The 17,991-nt window shown below is 41.7% G+C and overlaps 1 protein-coding gene across 10 annotated transcripts in view; it reads right to left on the bottom strand.

The window, feature by feature from the left end:
• Positions 1-17,991, bottom strand: part of specc1la (sperm antigen with calponin homology and coiled-coil domains 1-like a) — a 376,439-nt gene that overhangs the window by 130,220 nt on the left and 228,228 nt on the right. For all 10 annotated transcript variants that reach the window (XM_078553774.1, XM_078553773.1, XM_078553769.1 and 7 more), the window contains one exon: positions 14,045-14,204. In XM_078553774.1, coding sequence (XP_078409900.1) covers positions 14,045-14,204 — 160 coding nt within the window. The remainder of the gene's footprint in view (positions 1-14,044; positions 14,205-17,991) is intronic.

The following is a 17,991-nucleotide window of genomic DNA, read 5'->3' as shown; positions in this document are numbered from 1 at the left end:
AGTATGTAGTTAAACATGGACCTGAAAAAGGGATGTTCACAACCACCTGCGAAGTTAAAGATCTCATTGTTTAAGCAGGAACCCAGCGTTTGGGGAATATGAGGTCTGTAGACTGTTGGTCTCCGAGTCCCAAATTGAACAAAGAAGAATATTTGAGTTCAAGCTGGGAGAGATAAGAGTGAACGATCATTGTTAGCTGTTATTGTGTTGTGGTGATCTGGACACCAGAAGTGTTAATTTCAGTCACATGACCAGAGTTATCTATCAGAAACTGCAGTACAATACAATCCAAACAAAATCTGTGTGTGTGTCAGAGAAACATGCAAAGCACCAGGGAACAACTAAAACAGCTGAACCATCATTCCTGAAAGTCTTCTAATGCAGCCTAAGTACTGTACTTGTTCCAGCTTCCAAGCCCACCTGAGAACCAGCCTTCTGGCTATTCCTCTACAAGAGGATTCACAGTTTCATGAGAATTCTTTGTTTCTAAAAGACTTTCATTGCAACTAAAGTGTCAACTCAGCTATCAGGCCTGCATAGATATAAAGTTATATCCTAGTTATAAAGTTATAAATTCTATTTTTATAATGACAGCTTTAACCTTATCTGCATCTAATTTTTTGTGTGTGAGATAGAGAGAGTGAGGCGGGTGATTAAGACGTTGAGTTTTGAACATCCGGGGCAAAGTCTGATAATAAATAACCTTTACTTTTAAAATCACCAAAATCCTGCTGCTGGAATTTATTTTAAATTAAGAAAAATCACTCTGAAGGTAAGGAAATACACACACCTCATAAACAAACATCCTGGTTATGGAGTGGAAAGGTCCACACAAATCCTGTCTGTAACCGAAGTTAATTAACCCTGTCTCATTGTACAATTCTAAATCTAAAATAGCCTATTCCCTAATTGGCTCCTTGACATACCAATCTAGAAAACCATTGTCAATACATTCCATGAACTCACCCTTCAAACTATTACCGCAAATTTGGTTTATCTAGTATTTGAAGATTAAAAGCTCTCCATGATTATTATATTAGCCTTGTTTCATGCACTTCTGATTTCATGATTTATACCCTACCTGACACCACAACTACTGGTAAACAACTCGTACCAATGTTTTCTATTCCTTGTTGTTTCTTAGGCTCTATCCAAACTGATTTTACATCTTAACTTTATGAGCTAAGATCCTTTCTGCCTACTATATTTATCCTTTGCCATTTCCCTTGGTTACCTGCCAGTTTTTCTTCAGTTGTTTAGCTTTTTTAAGAGCTTTTGTATCCCCTGTATATTTGTATATGGCTTGATTTTCTTTTGTTATTATCAGCACTAGATTTGACACGTCTACAGATTCAGTGATGTTACGTAGCCAAGAATTAAGTGTGCCATGAGGTGTGGGCTGTGCTTTCTTTCAAGTGGACCAGGCTTCTAATAGGCTGTTGTGTGCTAAACTGAACTAGTATGCCTGCATTCTCTACGTTGACAAGTAATCCATTAACTATGAAGTGCTTTAGGACCACATGATAAGACAGCATATAAATACAAGTTCTTTCTTTGTAGTGTCTGTACAATGAGGGCTCATTGTGGACTCGAGGGAACATGTGACGAGCTGACTACAAACAATCCTGATAACACATCTGTCCTGGCTGCATCTTCCCTCCCCATTTCTCAAAGAAAGAACTTGTAATTATATCTTGTTTTATCATGTGGTTCCAAAGTACTTCATAGCTAATGGTTACTTTTCAAAGTCCAGTATGCAGGCATTCTAGGTACCTACTTGCTGGAGTATGGGTGTAAAAGCACTGGCAACCCTTCAGCGCCACCCTCAAATGGCCATTCTTTACATGCAAGTCCTGACAATGAGTTTCTGCAGGCTGCTTCACCATAGAACTGCTTATAAAAACCAAGCCAAATCCTGAACTTGGCCAACATTCTCACAACTGCACTTTTTATAAGATGTATATGGCTATTGATATGAAGCTTTGAAACATTTCTTTACAGGAAGTTTCACTTGTGGGGTTCTCTTTTTGAATCCAAGTCAATAAATTATTTTGAAAGAGAGGAAGAAAGGAAGTATTAAACAGTATGGGCAACCAGCAGAACAAGACTAGACTTGTGGCTCTTGTGGTGAGCCTTCCCAGCAAATTGGTTTGTTTGGGTGCTGAAACATTCTATGCATCATTTCTGGATTTGTTCACCCGCACTCACTAGTCTGAACACAAAAGAAAAAAATTGTGCAGATCCCACCTCAGCTAATACAAACAGGAAAAGACTGCTGATAAGTTGAGGGACTGAACCCTCAAGTATAGTGTCGTCAGAATGGAGAATTGAACCTACAGAGCTGTAGGGCTGCATTTTCAACACGTTGGAGTGTGTGGAGAATGGGGGAGCAGAAAGAAGGGCATTGGAATAACTAGTATGTAGTAGCAAAAGCATGGTTCAGTGGCAAAAGCAGACAAGTGTTCAAACAGGTAAACTAGGGTCAGGGTCACAAAGTACAGTAAGGTTTGAAACAATCTGGTTTAGTCCTCATCAAGAGTGGTAAGGAAGATGGAATTTATTGTTGGACTTCCTGTTTGTTAAGTTGAAGGAAGTTTGCGGCACATTCCTGACTTGATGTTGGACAGGCAGTCAAGACAGTAGAGGTAGGGTGGAGAGTGATGCTGGAGAAGTAGATGTGGGTGTCATTGACTGGGTTTGTGTGGCTCAGTACCACTGAGTCTTCACAGGAATCCACAATATGTCCCCCCAGATAGGGCTTTGATATTTCACAATTTAAAAAATGCTTTAGCTTGAAACAAGTCCTTTAGAAGTTTGGGTAACCTTTCTTTTACTTCATTTCTTTACTCCTTCCTGTTGGAAGTATGAGCAGTGCCGTTGGTTTATGTTACAACATCACTGACATGGACTGCAAACATCAGTTCCAGAAAAGACAGATTTATGGATGGGCTGGAGAATGATTTATATATCTGACTGGTGTGCTTCCCAAGGCTGCGAGGAAGGCTGACCCACTTGCATGTTCAATAAAATCTCATAAATGAGGCAAGATAATGAAACAGGGCAAACACACTAAGTAATTCAAAACAAAATTAGTTGCAAACAACTTACAAATTTGAAAATTCAATAAACATGTTCCTTGTGACCAACTGATGTCCAATAGCCAGTCAAGTGTGACAGATCTCACCTGATGGAGGTCATTGTTCATTAACAGCAAAAACAGCAACAAGCCATCCAGAAAAATACTATAAATCAAGAAAACATTTCATCAGCTGGGCTTAGGGAGCGCTCTCTGGCAAGCAGAATGGAAGGCAACTTGCTGTGTCTGCACATAGATTTTTTTTTTATTGAGAAACCTAATCAAATACCAAGGTTTGTAGCACAGAGGAACACAAAGTTCAGAAAAAGTAAAAGAGATGAGGCAAGTCAATAATTAGATGATGCTAAATTGGATTTTGGAAAGTGTACAGCTTGTTGCAGGAGGGAAGACCAACAGGTGAGAAGCTCCGCAGTAGTGCAAACTTGGGAAGGAAGAATTTTCTTAATAAAGCCTAGACAAAGGTTTACAAGCCCATGGAAGAAATGCAACAAAGGACTGGGGCTCATTTCTAGAGGAATAGAATTGAAAAATAGAGGTTATGTTAAACTTGCATAGAATCTTAGACCGTGTACAATTATGAATCCACGAAGGATATAGAGGTACTGCAGCAGGTGCAAAAAAGATTAATAATTCAGGTATCAAAACGGAGACATTGGCCTTGATTTTTGCCGAGTTGGGTCAATTCAAAAGGCCTTTAAAATGGTGGATGAGACGAATTCTGGGATTTCTGCCCCCACTGCCGTTTCTGGCAATTTTCGCTGGTGTGGAATAAGGGTGCGGGTAGCGAGCCTGTGCCCTGCACTCCTGACCTGGCTTGCTCCATTGCAGGGGCATGCATCTCTTACACACCGCAATTCCCGTGGAGTTGGGACACCTTCTCCAGGACTTGTGGTTCACGGCTTCTCAGAGGAGTTGTGAACCATAGTCTGGATTCAGGAATCTTTTGGATTGGTTAAGTTAAAACGTTTTACCAATTCCCATTCATATCTCCCTTCCATCAAACTATGCGCCTTCTATGTCCCCAACCCATGCATCTTCCATGCCCACTCACCCAGTATGCACTGTGTACAGAACCAATGAACATTACAACAGTGGAAAATCTTTGATATGCTCAAGATTTCAATCAAAGCTAACACTTCTCTTCAACTGGTATAAGTAGACCCCCTGCTGAGCTGAGTGCATTAGCCATTCTTAGGGAACAAAAACAAAAATACCTGGAAAAACTCAGCAAGTCTGGCAGCATCTGCGGAGAGGAACACAGTTAACGTTTCGAGTCCGAATGACCCTTCAACTGAACTAAGTAAAAATAGAAGAAAGGTGAAATAAAAGCTGGTTTAAGGGGGGGTGGGACAAGTAGAGCCAGTGATAGGTGGAGATAACCAAAAGATGTCACAGACAAAAGGACAAAGAGGTGTTGAAGGTGGTGATATTATCTAACGAATGTGCTAATTAAGGGTAGAAAGCAGGACAAGCAAGGTACAGATAACCCTAGTTGGGGGTGGGGTGGGGTGAAGGAATCGAAAAAGGCTAAAAGGTAGAGATAAAACAATGGATGGAAATACAGGTATTTTTGTTTTTGTTTTGGATTTCCAGCATCTGCAGTTTTTTGCTTTTAGCCATTCTTAGGGTTCAGCTAAGCATTAATAAGAAACACGTCTGCAGAAACAAATGTCTGTTTTTTTTGTGAACCTGGTGTATTAAAGATTGGTGTTCCAATAACGTGATGATTGTTTAGAGTAAGAATCAAACAGGACAGCAGTTTGGAATGGTGAAATGCTTGTTGTTTAAGATTTAGTTCTGTTTTAACATTGAAATAAGGAGAAAGGAGCAACTGGAACAGCACCAACTTGCAAATGACATCGGAGAATAACATGGTCCAGGAACCAGTACATACGTCATAGGGTCCCTACCCAAACTAACAACAAACCTACCCATAGAGCCCTTATATTTTTAAACACCTCCAGCAAATCTCCTCTCAACTTTCTCTAAGGAGAACAGTCTCATTTCCTCTAATTTATCTTTGTAATTGAAGACCCTCATCCCTGGAACCATTCTTGTAAATCTTTCTGCACCCTCTCTAATGCCTTCACATCCTTTCTGAAGTGTCGTTGCTAAGAACTGGATAAATACTCCACTTGTGGCTGAACCAGTGTTTTATAAAGATTCAGCATAATGTCCTTGCATTTGTACTCAATAAAGCCCAGGATCCAGCAAGCCTTATTAACCACTTTCTCAATGTGCCCTGCCAACTTCGATTTGTGTACATATCCCAGGTCCCCATGCTCATGCTCAAGAATTGTGCCCTTTATTTTATAGTGTTTCTCCTCATTCTTCCTACCAAAATGCATCATTTCACACTTCTCTACATTAAATTTCATCTGCCATGCATCTGCCCATTCCACCTGTCTATGTCCTCCTGATGTCGATCTGTCCTCCTGTATGTCACATAAACCTTCTCTGTTACCTCATCAAAGGATTCAATAAAATTAGTTAAACATGATTTGCCCTTAAAATTCCATGCTGGCTTTCTTTAATTAACCGACACTGGTCCAAGGGACTATTCATTTAAATTTAGGCTTAAAATGAAAAGTGCTCCAAACGGGATCCCTTTGGAGTGAATTTACAAGTAGTCTGTTACAAACAGTTCAAACACTCTGCGCATTCCTAGCAGCTGCTTACAACAAATGCAGGCATCATTTAAGTATAATCAAGCCCTGCACCTGAATCAGGCCCTTTTGTTAACTCGGTGCCTCTAAATCCTTGGGTGGAATCTTGTGGAAGCAACAGCTCAGCTGCCTACTGGAGAGCCGGTGAAAGCACCCCATCGCCTCTTTTCGGAATGGCCTGCTGCATCTTGTTCTGCACAGGGCAGCAGCGGGCCTTTCCCCAGGATCAAGGACACCAGGGGCGGAATTCCTGCTTGCCAAGAGCTGCCAGCCAGTCACAACTCTATTAAACGGCAGCATCACCGGGGAGGCAGTGCCTGCCATTGTAACGTCCACCCAAGACCTAGGATCATCACCGTATTCAACATCAGAAGTGAGCGACGGTGGTGAGGGGTTGAGGGGGTTCAGCAGCAAGGGCAGGGGAGTGGCTCTCAGTCTTCCCAATGGCAAGTCCCTCGATCAGGCACTGAGTGCCTGACAAAGCACTGCCCCTTCCTCCTGGAAGCCCACAAGCAACTCCATACAGGGCTGCTTGTCGCGCTTCCTGCATGGCGAGCCCCTCACCCATCACTGGGCTAATACCAGCAGCAGCAGGGTGAGGCCCTTAAGTGGGCATTAATTGGCTGCTTAAGGGCCTCAATTCCCGTCATGGATTTAATTGGGGTGAAGCCGGGAAGGTGGAGGGGTCCCCACCCACTGTCCTCCTACCTGATTAAATGTCCCCTGCCATCAAACTCATCACGTGGGAGGGCGCAAGATTCCACCCCTCATCTCCACAACCCACTCATCAAATCATACTGGGAATAATTGGTAAGCAGCCTTCATAAGGAGTTTTTAAAGGAATCCTCATCTCCACCAAGGCAAGGTTCTCATTTTATAAGTCCTTGGCTGCTTTTGGGAAGTTTTTGGTTGTTTTGATAAGTGTTTCTAACACTTCAGCAGAGTGAGATTGTGGAGATAAAGCTCTTCCCCAGGATTTGCCTTTTCTGAATTGGTGGACATGGGAATGCTGCCGGGCTCAGCACTGAGGCTCCCAAATCAGGAACAGCAGCAGAAAGGAAGGCAGAAAAAACCTGCGTAGACTTCAAGAGGGTGAAGGAGCCAAGGTGACCTTACAGCATGTGGGTTTTCAGGAACTCGTCATCGCACCTGCACCACTCAGTATGTTTCAACAGGAGGCAGTCATTTAGCTGTTCCATCGGTTATGATGAAAATTGGAGCTCAACATCAGGTAGGCACTGCACTGCCTGTGGCACTAAACATTGTTTCTCACAAGTTCTCACAAGCCTTTAGTTCCTTCCTGCAAAAGTCATTCAGTATGCTGTGCACACAGCAATCCCGCAGCTTACTGATGCTCTGTTTATGAGGCACCAACAATTCATCACCTTTGGTAGGGGGACTGACAAGCAGAAAGAGTGAGCACTGGATTTTTCCATATTGCTGAATTTCCAGAGATATAGGGTACCATTGGCAGTAGAGCACATAGCCCTGAGCGTTCCCAATCACAAATCAGCACTGTTTATCAATAGGATTGGCTTCCATCCACTCAATGATGGTTTCATCATGTCAGTCCTCGATATCCCCTCTGTTCCACCCCGACCATTGGGTAACAGATGACTGCTAGGAAAGAAGGCTACCAATGGCCATGCCTTCAGCTGCCTTGACCCAAAGATCTGGAATTTCTCGTCCACTCTCTTTCAAGATGCTCCTAAAAACCTACCTCTTTGACTAAGCTTTTGATCACCTGCTCTAATATTTCCTTGTGGCTTGGTGTCAAATTTCTGTCTGGTTTATGCTCTACTGAAGCACTTTGTGATGTTTTGCTGCCTTAAAGGTGTTATATATACACTTAGTTGTTGAAATTAACAAGCTAAATCTATAAGAGATGTGACGTCCAAAACTGCAGTAGTGAAGATCAGTCACAGGCAGAATATTTAGCTTTCAAATGCATAAATCTTGGGATGGAACTGAGAGGTTATAACCATCAGGAAAACTGAACAGATTGGGGTTCTTTTCTCGAGAAACGAGAAGGCTGAGGGTGACCTGATTGAAGTGTGTAAAACTATGAAAGGATACGACAGGGTACACTTAGAGAAGATGTTTCCAGTTGAGGGGCGAGACCAGAACTAAGGGCCATAAATAAGGTGGTCACTAATAAATCCAATAGGGAATTTAGGAGAAACTTCGAGAGGTTCATGTCACATGACTCCCATCTCTCCAAACCACCTTTGACAAAGGATGTGCATTCCTCGTCTGGGTCACTGACATGGTTAAATCTCAAATAGACTCAACTATTCCAATGCACTCCTGACTGGCTTCCTACATTCTACCCTCTGTAACTTGGTCTTCCAAAACACTGCTGCCTGTGTCTTAACTTGCACCAAGTCCCATTCACCTATCACCCCTATGCTCAGAGATCTACATTAGCTCCTAGTCAAGCAACAGCTTAATTTTAAAATTCTCATCCTCATTTTCAAATCCCTCCATGGCCTCACCCCTCCCTTTCTGTGTAACCTCCTCCAGCAGCACAACCCTCCGAGATATCTGCACTCCTCTAATTCTGGCCCCTTGAATATCCCCGATTTTAATTGTTCCACCATTGGTGGCCATGCTTTGAGTAGCCGAGGTCCTGAGCTCTGGAATTCCACTTCCTCTTTAAGACATTCCTTAAAGACGGCCTCTTTGACTAAGCTTTTGGTCACCTGACCTAATAGCTCCTTATGTGGCTCGGTGTCACACTTTGCTTTATGATGCTCCTGTGAAACACCTTGGAACATTTTATTATGTTAAAAGGTGCTGTATAAAAATAAATCGTTGTTACTGTAGATAGGGAAACTAGGGAGTTTAATACAAAGGGATGTAACCCTAAAATCAGAGCAAGGTCGTTTGGGAGAGAAATTAGGAAACATTTCTTCAAGCAAAGAATGTTAGTAGTGTGGAAATCTCTCCCCAAAAAGCAGTAGATACCAGCTCAGTTAATATTTTTAAATCTGACATCAACAGGATTTTGCTCGATAACAGCATAACAGTATAAAGTGATAAGGAGCGAAGCAAGTGCATGGAGTTAAGAAACAGATCAGGCATGATCTCACTGAGTGGTTGAATGTTCCAATGCGCCTCCAATATTGCAGTACTGAGGGAGTGCTGTCCTGAAGTGTCAGCCCAGATTTTATATTCAAGTGGGACTTGAGGCCAAAACGTCCTGACTCTTCTGCAATAATGCTAACACTGAGCCACGATTGATTCCTCTAATTCAGATAGAGGACAAAAGCCATTCCTCTTCATTCACATTGTGTAGTAAACCACTTCCCCAATTACTTCATTTCCTGTAAACTGACTGACTGAAGACCACAGCACCAGCTACCATCACCAAGCCACACAGACCAGAAAGGTTACACATATCGATAACTGGGTTGTCGAGTTAACTGATTTCAGGTAGGGTGAGAGGAGCGCAATGGTTAGCGCTGCTGCCTCAGCTCCATGGACCTGGGTTCAATTCTTGACTGTGTCTGTGTGTGTCTGTGTGCGTGCGTGTGTTGGGTTAGGCTTCAACCCTGAATTGGATGAAGTGGTTCTGGAAAAGTGAGTGAGTGAGGTAGGTAGGGTGAGGATGGAGGTGTTACAATGGGCTTGAGCTCAGAAGCAAAGCCACTGCTGGTAAGTGTGTATGGATATTGAGTGAGGGTAGGATTGAGCTTTGCTGTGGCAATAGCCTGCTCACACTATCTGTCTGGACTCACATACCATGAATAACTTCCTGGAATTAGAGAAGGGTTCTCAGTACTTATGGTACTACAGATCTGAGTCACACCTTCAGGAGAGGAGAAAGGAGGGTAAAATGAGGGAGAAAAATCCATTTCAACATTACAATTTGTAACATTCACACCATACAAGTGCCAGGCAATGACCATCTCCAACAAGAGAGAGTCCAACCATCTCCCCTTGACAGTCAATGGCATTACCATCACTGAATCCCCCACCATCAACATCCTGGGGGTTACCATTGACCAGAAACTGAACTGGACCAGCCATATAAATACTGTGGATATAAGAGCAGGTCAGAGGCTGGGAATTCTGCAGGAAGTAAATCACCTCCTGACTCCCTTAAGCCTGTCCACCAACTATAAAGCACAAGTTAGGAATGTGATGGAATACTCTCCAGTTGCCTGAATGAGTGCAGCTCCAACAACACTCAAGAATGGGCACTTGAAGGAAATAAGCTTATAGGGCTACAGGGACCGAGGGGGAGTGGGACTGACTGGATCGCTCTGCAGGGAGCTAGCATGGGCTGAATGGATCAAATGGCCTCCTTCTGTGATATTAATGACTCTATGACTCTAAGACGTTTGACACCATCAAGGACAAAGCAGTCCCCTTGATCAGCACCCCATTCACCACCCTCATTATTCACTCCCTCCTCCACCAAAGCACAGCAGCAGTGTGTACCGTCTACATGATGCACTGCAGCAACTCACCAAGCCTCCTTAGACAGCACCTTCCAAACGCGTGACTTCTAGAAGGACAAGGGCAGCTGATACATGGGAACACCACCACCTGCAAGTTTCCCTCAAAGCTACACACCATCCTGGCTTGGAAATATATCGCCATTCCTTCACTGTCACTGGGTCAAAATCCTGGAACTCCCTTCCTAACAGCACTGTGGGTATACTTACAAGAAGGCAGCTCACCACCACCACTTCAAGGGCAATTAAGGATGGGCAATAAATGTTGGCCTAGCCAGTGAAGCCCACATCTCATGGAAGAATAAAATAAGCTAATTCATAAAATTTCTCCTTTAGTTTGAAGTCACTCATTACTCAATATCTATAGAGATAAAGTTGTGATGTGGGCACCTAACCTCAAGATAACCAAATTCTTCGTGACAAAAGGTGTTTAAAAATTCCAAGATTAAAATATTGCCCACTTATTTTGATTTTTTTTAAAAAGGTGGCATTTGATACTGAGACTCTCTTAAATTATATTTTCTACACTGCCCTCTCTGAATCTTTGTACATCATAATTGTGCCAAATCACATGCAAGTAACTCATTGCTCACCCTGTACCCATTCACTCTTCATTTGGCCACCCAGACTAAATCAGCCTTCAGGTTTCTCACTGGGATTTCTATTTAATGCTCCAAAGCATGAAAAGTGATTGACTGATTCCAGAGGGTGTAAATCACAGTATGGGACTTTATTTCACAGTGCCTCTGCAGCAGATTTATCTCAAAAACACAGCTTCTGCATGGGGTTACGGTGCTCATGTCATTAACTAGATGTAGCTTTAACATCCAATAATAATTGTGAATAGATCTTTAATAACGTGTTTATAATGATGATCCACACTTACTGCTCATTAAGTTCCTTCACTTCACCTTTTATATGGAATGGTGATCTGTGGGTCATCTCCAGAAGTAGATAATAGCAACTGCATTAAGGTTCAAAGAGATCAATTGATCTGAACAATGCTTGATGTGATCGGGGTACTTAACCACCATAGCTAACATCACTACTAATAACCTCATTTACAGAGACGCTAGCAAAGTGGTATTATTACCGGACTAGTAATCTTAAACGTCCAGACAATGCTCCAGAGGCATTATCAGTTCAAATCACCACTGCAGCTGGGGGAGTTTAATTCTATTGATTAATAAATTTGGAATAAAAGCTCATCTCATTAGTCATCATCATTAAACTACTGGATTGTCGTAAAAACCCATCTGGTTCAAAAATGTCCTTCAGGAAAGAAAATCTGTGTCCTGACCTGCTGTGACCCACACATTACTCCAGATCCACAGCAATGTGGTTGATTCTTATCTGCCCTCTGAAATGACCTAGCAAGCCACTTAGTTGTAGCAAACTGTACAGAAAAAGCACTGTGAGTGCACCTACAAAACATGGACTGCAATGGTTTAAGAAGGCAGCTCACCATTGCTCAAGGGCAAAAAAGGATGGTCAATAACTGTTGGCCTTGCCAGCGATGCTCATATCTCAAGAACTAATTTTTTAAAAAGCATACTGTATTCTGCATGCACAACATCTTCAGTTTAGGCAAATCTTGCTGCATGACTCAAAAATGTTCAAGTAAACAGCACTGCTAATGCAGGTCAGAGAAGATGCAGCACTCCTCATCCTGTACACTGTTACTGAGCAAATATTTTTCACTCTACTTAGAGCTGAGGACTCTCAAAACTGCGCTTTGTATACCTGATTCAGAATGCACAAATATACAATACCAAGAACCCATAAAATGACACCAAAACCTTTCATTCCATCAATTAAAGCTCAATTTCAACATTCCAATGTTAAAGGGCCACCTTCTTTCCCAATGTGAACACTCCCACTTTCAACAGTCACATAAGATAGTCCCTTCAAGCTCTGTTGAAGATGCAGCTTGATAATAGAATGTGCACATTCCCAATGCATGGGAAATCTCAGGGGTAACCTGGAGATGAAGAACTGGCGTCTCAAATGTGTCAGTGCCACACTAATACACAATGTGTTCTCTGAGGTAAGATAACATCAACATGGCCAACTAAAAGCTCAGTTCAAGTGCCTTTGTTCTTACGTGGCTCAAGTGTTATTTGCTTTGCACTGAAGTTGTGTGTCAAACATATTTATGTTGTGATTACAATCACTTTCATGCTTTTCTCTTTTAGGATAACACTTTTCAATTTTTGAACGTGTTTGTTTTAAAAAATATTTAATTTTTCAAAAATGGATAGCTGGCGAAGGGTGTGTTCAGTTTTTGTAAAGTTCACTTTCCTTAAGGAAATACTGATGATGCCAAACCTGATTCCCCTGTTTGAGGATTGGGTCCTACTCTCGTTCCAATCTACAACTGTATCTGGAAACAATTGTTTGGGCTATGGAGACCCCTCGACTATTTCTCTTCAACAGTATGAGTCAGTGGGACGGTCTTTCATCATAATGAATTCTTGATCTGAACTGGAGGGTAGAACACTGCTTTATTGTGCTGGTTCCACTTTAATGTAAATCAAATTTAGGCATTCTGGTATTCAGTGCTCCCTTCAAATCATTCAGTTAATTAGATCGAGTCCCTGAGCTGAGTGTGGAAACATTGTGCAGTCATAACTCTGCAGGTATTGGAATTGTCTGACGCTGGGAAGCATCTATGGCATTTCACGCAGATCTCCAGGTGGGGCAATTGGGTGCAGCTCAGGGACTTAGCTTGGCAAAAGTTCGAGCTCAACTCAACTTGGTGTCACAGAGGTATTTGAATTCAGAAACATACCACTCCAATCTCAGGCTAGCCTGAACTAAAAACTGAAACATGGGAAACTGGAAAACTTCAATAAGTCCACATGGAGCAATTTTTATAAAATGTGGGGCTGAAGAAAATGACTTAAAATTTGTTAACTGGTAACAAAGAACAGGACTATGATAGGGCTGTCATTAATGTGAGAGATTCAGGTCTGGGGCTCTTAACACAGCAGAGAAAGGTCCTCCAGACACCCAGGGGCAGAGTACTCGGAAAGGACCAAAGATCTTCTGTCTAGCACATGGGTCTGTTAAGTTCACTTGACCACTCACACCCATCTCTATCAAAGAGATAGTGGTACTAGTGTTGCCAGTATGGAGCTCCTCTTTCACAGCACGGACCACCAGATTGGAGTGCATTTACAGTGCAAAACTTCTATGGCTAACAAAGTGTTGCTGGATCCTTCATTACTAAGTTTTTTATACATAGAACTGTTTTGGACACTAAATGGATCATACCAAGAAACACTTTTTATTTTTTCCTAATTCTCTCACTTGCTCTCTTTCAACCAGCAATGCATACTCCAGGTGTTTCATGGAGACCAGCATCTCCCCGCTAAGCTACACAAATGCTTATCTTTAGATGTGAACATACACAGGCTGGTTACAGCCAAGCCTACTCCTGTTCTCAACAGATGTTCACAGGATACACGTGCCAATATTATGCAATATATGGTGATAATGAAGATTAGCTAGTTCCCTTCTTACTAGCCCAGCAATACTATATGCCCCACCAGTTTAAGCACTTAATGAAAATCGACCCAGAGGCCTCATGTGTATGGCTCCATATCATACCTTACAGTGCAAATACCCAAAGACACATTAGGAAATCCTCACCTTGTCAGTTTGAAATTACCTTTGTCACCAGCCAACCTCTCAACACCACATTTACAAAAGGTGTTCTCCATCAACAGAATTAGTGGCAATGACAGTGTTGAAAAGTTACACTGCGTAACACTTGGTGAAAAGATCTGCTGTGTCTGACCAAGTGTAATTTTTACCTGAGACGGCTGCGTGCAGTTGGAGTGACTGAAGCTGTGGGGGATGAAGATGTCAAAGACAGTTGTGGAGATGTGGCTCCCATTCCCATCAATGATGCTGGAGAGGAACCATCTGTGACTGTCAGATCACGTTTAATCTCCTCACTGCTTCTTCGAGACACTGCAGAAAAAATGAAATGATCACTGAAACTGCAATTCTGGTGCCTGCCGCTATCCAACAGTACATCTAGGAGTCCAGCAGAGCCTGGTACTCAATTTGAAATAATATGGCACATCCCCGGTCAGCAAATGGGAAGTTCTGTATCTAAAATAAAAATGGATTCTTTGTAACTATCTTGGACATTGGATTTAGGATTAAATTGTGGGAGTTTAAGATAAATTTCCATACCAATTTTGCAGAAATTAGTATTCAATGCTTGAGTTAACCTGGTTTACAGATATTGAGAAGACCTTCACAGCTTCTGCTTCTGATCTCAGTGATGGAATGTTCACATTGAAAAACATTCCCATGAGTCTCAAAACAATGGTTGTAAACTTCACATGACTATCAATAGTACTATTATGTTACAGCAAAGATAAACACAACAGTACATAGTACAACAGTACCTTTTCTTGTGGATGTAAATTTAAAGAAAATTATTTCATGGAAGTGTGATGGTTTCTAAGTGTATATATTGTTGGTTATTGTTGTTTATGCTGACTGTTGGAATAAAAAGAATCATAAAATCCCCCATGATCAAAATGTTCTCTTCTCTTAAAAATATAATCAAACACTACACTGGTGATGGCCACATGTTCTGCACATCCTTTCCTCATGGCTCCTACACTTTAGGTAACACACACTAAATGTCCTGCATAACTACAAAAGGATCAAATCCTTTTTCTCCCCAGAAATATTCTTTCCATCTCTCCTCTTGAAGGTAAAGTTAGAATATAGATTGCATTATCTTCTATGAAAATGTCCCTGATTGGAGAATACCACGATGAGAAAACAGTTAATAATTCTTAGCAGTATGACTACTCTAAGTTTGTGACTGATTCTTACTATACTGTTCAGAATTTTGTCATTACCTGTTTCTTCATGTCAACCATGTACAAGACATACACAAATCACTGAAAACTCCCGGACAAGTATAAAAGGTAATCAAAATGGTGAATGTCTATCTCAAGGCAATTGGAATTTAAAACTGAGGAGGTTATTGTTTTGGTTGTCAGACCTCCCCCGAACGCTGCATCCAATTTTGAGCACTGCATCTTAGGAAAGGTATATTGGCCTTCGAGAGGGTGGAGCATAGATTCACCAGAATAATATTAAGCCTGTAAGAGTAAAATTATGAGGCCATGTTGCATAAACATGGCTTGAATTCTTGAGTTTAGATGGTCGAGATGTTTAAAATGAAAATGGCATTTCATTGGGTAGGTTCAGAGAAACTATTCATTCTGAATGATGGATTTTTTTACTCATTCACGGGATGTTAGCGTCCCTTTTGTTGCCCAACTCAAATTGCTCTACTTGTCCCACCCCTCCTTAAACTAGCTTATATTTCACCTCTCTTCTATTTTTACTTAGTTCTGTTGAAGGGTCATTCGGAATCGAAACGTTAAATGTGCTCCTCTCCGCAGATGCTGCCAGACCTGCTGAGTTTTTCCAGGTATCTTTGTTTTTGTTTTGGATTTCCAGCATCCGCAGTTTTTTGCTTTTATCAAATTGCTTTTGTTCAGGTGGTGCCATCTTGTGTAAGCTGTCCCTGTGGTGTAGGGACACCCACAGTGCTGTTAGGAACTGAGCTCCAGGGTCTTGTCTCAATGACAGTGAAGGTACAGTGATATATTTCCAAGACAGGTTAGTGAGTGACTTGGAAGGGAACTTACAGATGATGGAGTTCTTATGCACCTCCTGCCTTTGTTTTTCCAGCTGGTAGAGGTTGTGGGTTTGGAAGATGCTATCGAAGGGACCTTGGTGAGTTGCCCCAGTACATCTTGTAGGTAGTGCACACTGCTGCCATGATGTGCCGGTTGTGGAGGGAGTGAATGTTTAAGGTGGTGGATGGAGTGTCAATCAAGCAGGCTGCATTGTCCTGAATCCAACTCAAGGGAGCAGAATCTTAAAATTAGAGCTCGGCCACAAGTGAAATCCTGAAATACTTTATCACACAAAGGATAGTGGAAATTTTCACCAAAAGATCATGAATGCTGGTTTCTTTGACATTTCTGCAGTGGAGGTTGATAACATTTTTATTGAGCAAGAAAAACGTTGCAAAAGCAGGTAAATGGAGTTGAAGTACTGATCAGTAATGGCCTAATTGAATGACATAAACAGGCTCAAGAACAAGGAAATTGGAAGTACAGCACCAGCACTAACATAAGATTACATTGGAAATACGGCACAGAAACAGGGCATTCGGTACAACTAGTCCATGCCAGTGTTCCTGCTCCATTCGAGCCTCCTTATCTAAATCTATTGTCATAACCCTCTACTCCCTCATACGGTTGTCTAACTTCCCCTTAAATATGTCTAGACTATTTGCTTCAACCATTCCCTGTGGTTGTGAGTTCCGCATTCTCACCACTCTTTGGGTAAAGACATTTCTTCTGAATTCCCTGTTGGATTTCTTGCTGACTATCTTATATTGATGGCCTCTAGTTATGCTCTTCCCCACAAGAGGAAACATTCTCTCTGTATTCACTCTAACAAAACCTTCTATAATTTTAAATATCGCTGTTAGGTCATCCCTCACAAGGTTGAACAGCCTCCTTCTGTGCTATAAAAGTGCGGATTCTCCTGAAAACTTTACTGGAGTACAACTTCACAGGAGAAGGTGTTTCTCTACTATCTCATCCAATAGCTAATTCTTCCTGAGTATGCCTTATGTTATATACCAGAAAGCAAGGTGATAAAGGATAGAACTGCAGCCAATATTTCCACATTCATTTACAGGCTGACAGGTTACAAACATCCAGTTCAGAATCCAACAACCACAGTTTCAGCCTGTCCCTATTTAGAAGAGCACAACTGAATCCCCAGTTCATCAGAATCACAGAGAAGTTACAATGTAGAAGGACAATCTGCATACAATTAACAGATTTCCTTCTCTCTCTTTAAATAAAAATTGGAAGTGTATATGTACAACCAAAATTTCAAAGCAAGCTAAATCAAAAGCCTTCATATTCTGTACAAAGCACTGCACTGCGAGACACACTCCTCTAGGACCCCTAACAATTTCTCCGTAAATGCATTTCTTTTTGTAAAACAAACCGACAGTTGTTGCCTTGTATCCACTCAATTAATTTTAGATATTTCCTCTCTCTCCAGCATGTTTTGCAAGCCAGCAAGGTCAATCTGTAACCTTTTCTCACTCTCACTTTTCATAGAGTTTCATAAACACTTCTCTCTGAAAAGCATCGCCCTGTAGAAATGTGGCTTTTATGTCAATTGATCTACACTCCAATGAATATGTGGCTGAAATAGCTAAATAGATTTTTTAAGATTATTTTCCAGCTGTGGGGGAATCCACTCGAACATCTGTATCACCCAGTAACTCTTCAAAACCCTGAGCAACTAGTCTCGTTTTAGCCTCATCAGTCCCATCTTGAAGGACTTCTTCTGTACAAATCCCCAAATTGGTTGCCCCTTATTTGTGTGATGAGATCCCGAGATCCAAGGTTAACGGGATCAGTGGGAAGCGTGTGCGAGCTGTTGTCTGCATCAATGACTTATCAAATGTTTTTTGGGCGCTAAACTCTGATCTCAAAACTTGTTTTTTTCCTAAGAACATCCCTATCTGAAAGAGAAACTAAAACTTTAGATTTCTGGGAATGAGCTGTGACCTCAGGTTGCTACAGAAATGAAAACCAGACAAAAGGCAGAGCCATAATATGAACTGGGCAGTGAAGTTCAGTGCAGGCAGAGAGCTGCAGGTGGGAAGTTTAAAGAAGGAAAGCTAAAG

This window comes from Cetorhinus maximus, chromosome 12, assembly GCF_964194155.1.
Source record: "Cetorhinus maximus chromosome 12, sCetMax3.hap1.1, whole genome shotgun sequence".
Classification (NCBI taxonomy): domain Eukaryota; kingdom Metazoa; phylum Chordata; class Chondrichthyes; order Lamniformes; family Cetorhinidae; genus Cetorhinus; species Cetorhinus maximus.
Note: the sequence above shows the minus strand (reverse complement) of the source record. Positions and strands in the feature narration are given on the sequence as shown.